The sequence below is a fragment of the Neoarius graeffei genome, chromosome 20 (assembly GCF_027579695.1).
Source record: "Neoarius graeffei isolate fNeoGra1 chromosome 20, fNeoGra1.pri, whole genome shotgun sequence".
Taxonomy (NCBI): domain Eukaryota; kingdom Metazoa; phylum Chordata; class Actinopteri; order Siluriformes; family Ariidae; genus Neoarius; species Neoarius graeffei.
Genome location: NC_083588.1, coordinates 51,956,551 through 51,958,482, shown reverse-complemented (window position 1 = coordinate 51,958,482; position 1,932 = coordinate 51,956,551). Strand labels below are relative to the sequence as shown.

The window sequence follows — 1,932 nt, the reverse complement described above, 5'->3', positions numbered from 1 at the left end:
AGTATCTATCGTTAATGATTGTGCTGATATATCTTTTCAGGGGGAAATCTACAAAACCAAGAGAAGTTATCAAAAGAACCTAGCAGGTGTCTGACCACATTTGGCACCCAGGATAGCTTGGTATTGCATTATGATATCACTTAAAGCTATCACTGCGAACTACAGCGTGAAACAAGGAATCCTATTTCAAGTTTTCCTACAGGAAGGCCATCCAGCAACAGTCATAACATAACGTCGCCTGCCCTTGACTACACCATGGCACTAAGTCAGCAGGGTCAGTGGTTCATATTGGCACTTGCTTTGCTTTGTATCTGTCACTTCAAGCCAAATCTAAAGGGACAGACTGGGTCTACGTTCAAATAAAATTCTCTAGAGGTGAATGTCAAGGTCCATTCATGTCAAAGATCATATCTCCGACTCTTTATGGTGTGACCTCTGGTCAGAATTCAGGCTGACTGATAGGGTTTCCATCTCAGTCCCCAAAATTCCCCTTACATCTTCCTCCTCCTCTTCCTCCCTGCTGAACGCCAACTCGTTCTCGTAGCAAAAATTCGCACTGGAGTGCAATGACTTGCTGTCCTCAATGTCTTTGGCACTGCAGCGTGGTGTAGAGGGCACCTCATAAGTCTTGTGGAAGTGCGTAAAGTCTACCTTGTAGTGGTTATTCTCCTCAAACACGACTGGCTCAAAGCGATGACCCCATAAGATTTCGCTGGACAGGTAAGAGCTGCGCACCTGAGCTGTCATCGCTGTGGCCTCGACCATGCCCTCGAGGATCACGACAATCTCAAAGTCTTCATTCATCAGGTCCTGTTTGCTGATTCCAAAGAGTGGGCTCTCCTCGTTTATCTCATGGATGATGGTCAGAGGGGAAACAAGGAAGATGCGGTCAATGCCTTGGTCGTAGCCAACATTGATGTCGATCTGGTCAAGTGGGATGTACTCACCCTCTTCCGTCACTCTTGGTTTAATCAGCTGTGCTCGAACATGGGCCTCGACAATGTGGCTTTTGCGCAAGTTTCCTACACGCCACATCAAGCACAGCTTTCCATCACGCATAGCGATGACAGCGTTGTGTGAAAACAGCAACGTCTGTGCACGCTTTTTGGGTCGGGCCATTTTGGCCATGATGGCACCAATCATGAAAGCGTCAATGATGCAACCCAAAATGGACTGTACAACAACCATAAGCACAGCCAGCGGGCACTCTTCAGTCACACAACGGAAGCCATAACCAATAGTGGTCTGGGTCTCGACAGAAAACAGGAAGGCTGCCACAAAACTGTTGACCTGCATGATGCAAGGTGTGAACTCTTCATTAGAGCTTCTGTCAAAGTCACCATGTACAAGGGCAATGAGCCAGAAGATGAAACCAAACGCCAGCCAGGATAAAATGAAAGCAAGAGAGAAGAGAAAAAACATCCAGCGCCAACGGATGTCCACGCAGGTCGTGAAAATGTCAGCCAAGTAGCGCTGCGATTGCTCTTCCATGTGTGAAAAGTTGATGTTACACTGTCCGGTTTTGTTAACAAAGCGTGCACGTGGCTTCCGCCGCGTCTGGATCTTACCATTTCCAAAGCCATTGCCAAGCGCGGGCATGTTGCCGTGGCGACGAATGTCCTCCTCTGATGATGACACAACGTTATAGCGAGGAGACTTTCCTACACTCATGCCACTCGGCCCAGGCAGGACAAACCAGTGGGTGGGATACCAGGCCTCTGTCTTTCAACCAAACACTGTGCAGGACACAAGGACCTGAAAGAAAGCAACAAGTAAGGCCAGTCATTATGATTGATTTCTCAACTTGCGTATCTGTATTCTGAAATGCGATTACTTTTAAATAAACTGAAAATGCTTCATTTGTAATTATAGCAATTATCTCATCTAAATAGCATTCAGTAGAATACAAGTATTTTGTAATTATAATTTCAC

The 1,932-nt window shown here is 46.4% G+C and overlaps 1 protein-coding gene across 1 annotated transcript; it reads right to left on the bottom strand.

The window, feature by feature from the left end:
* Positions 1 to 405: 405 nt before the first annotated feature.
* On the bottom strand, positions 406 to 1,671 carry kcnj12b (potassium inwardly rectifying channel subfamily J member 12b). Its single transcript, XM_060902662.1, has one exon. The coding sequence runs from the start codon at positions 1,669 to 1,671 to the stop codon at positions 406 to 408; it is 1,266 nt and encodes a 421-aa protein (XP_060758645.1).
* Positions 1,672 to 1,932: the final 261 nt, after the last annotated feature.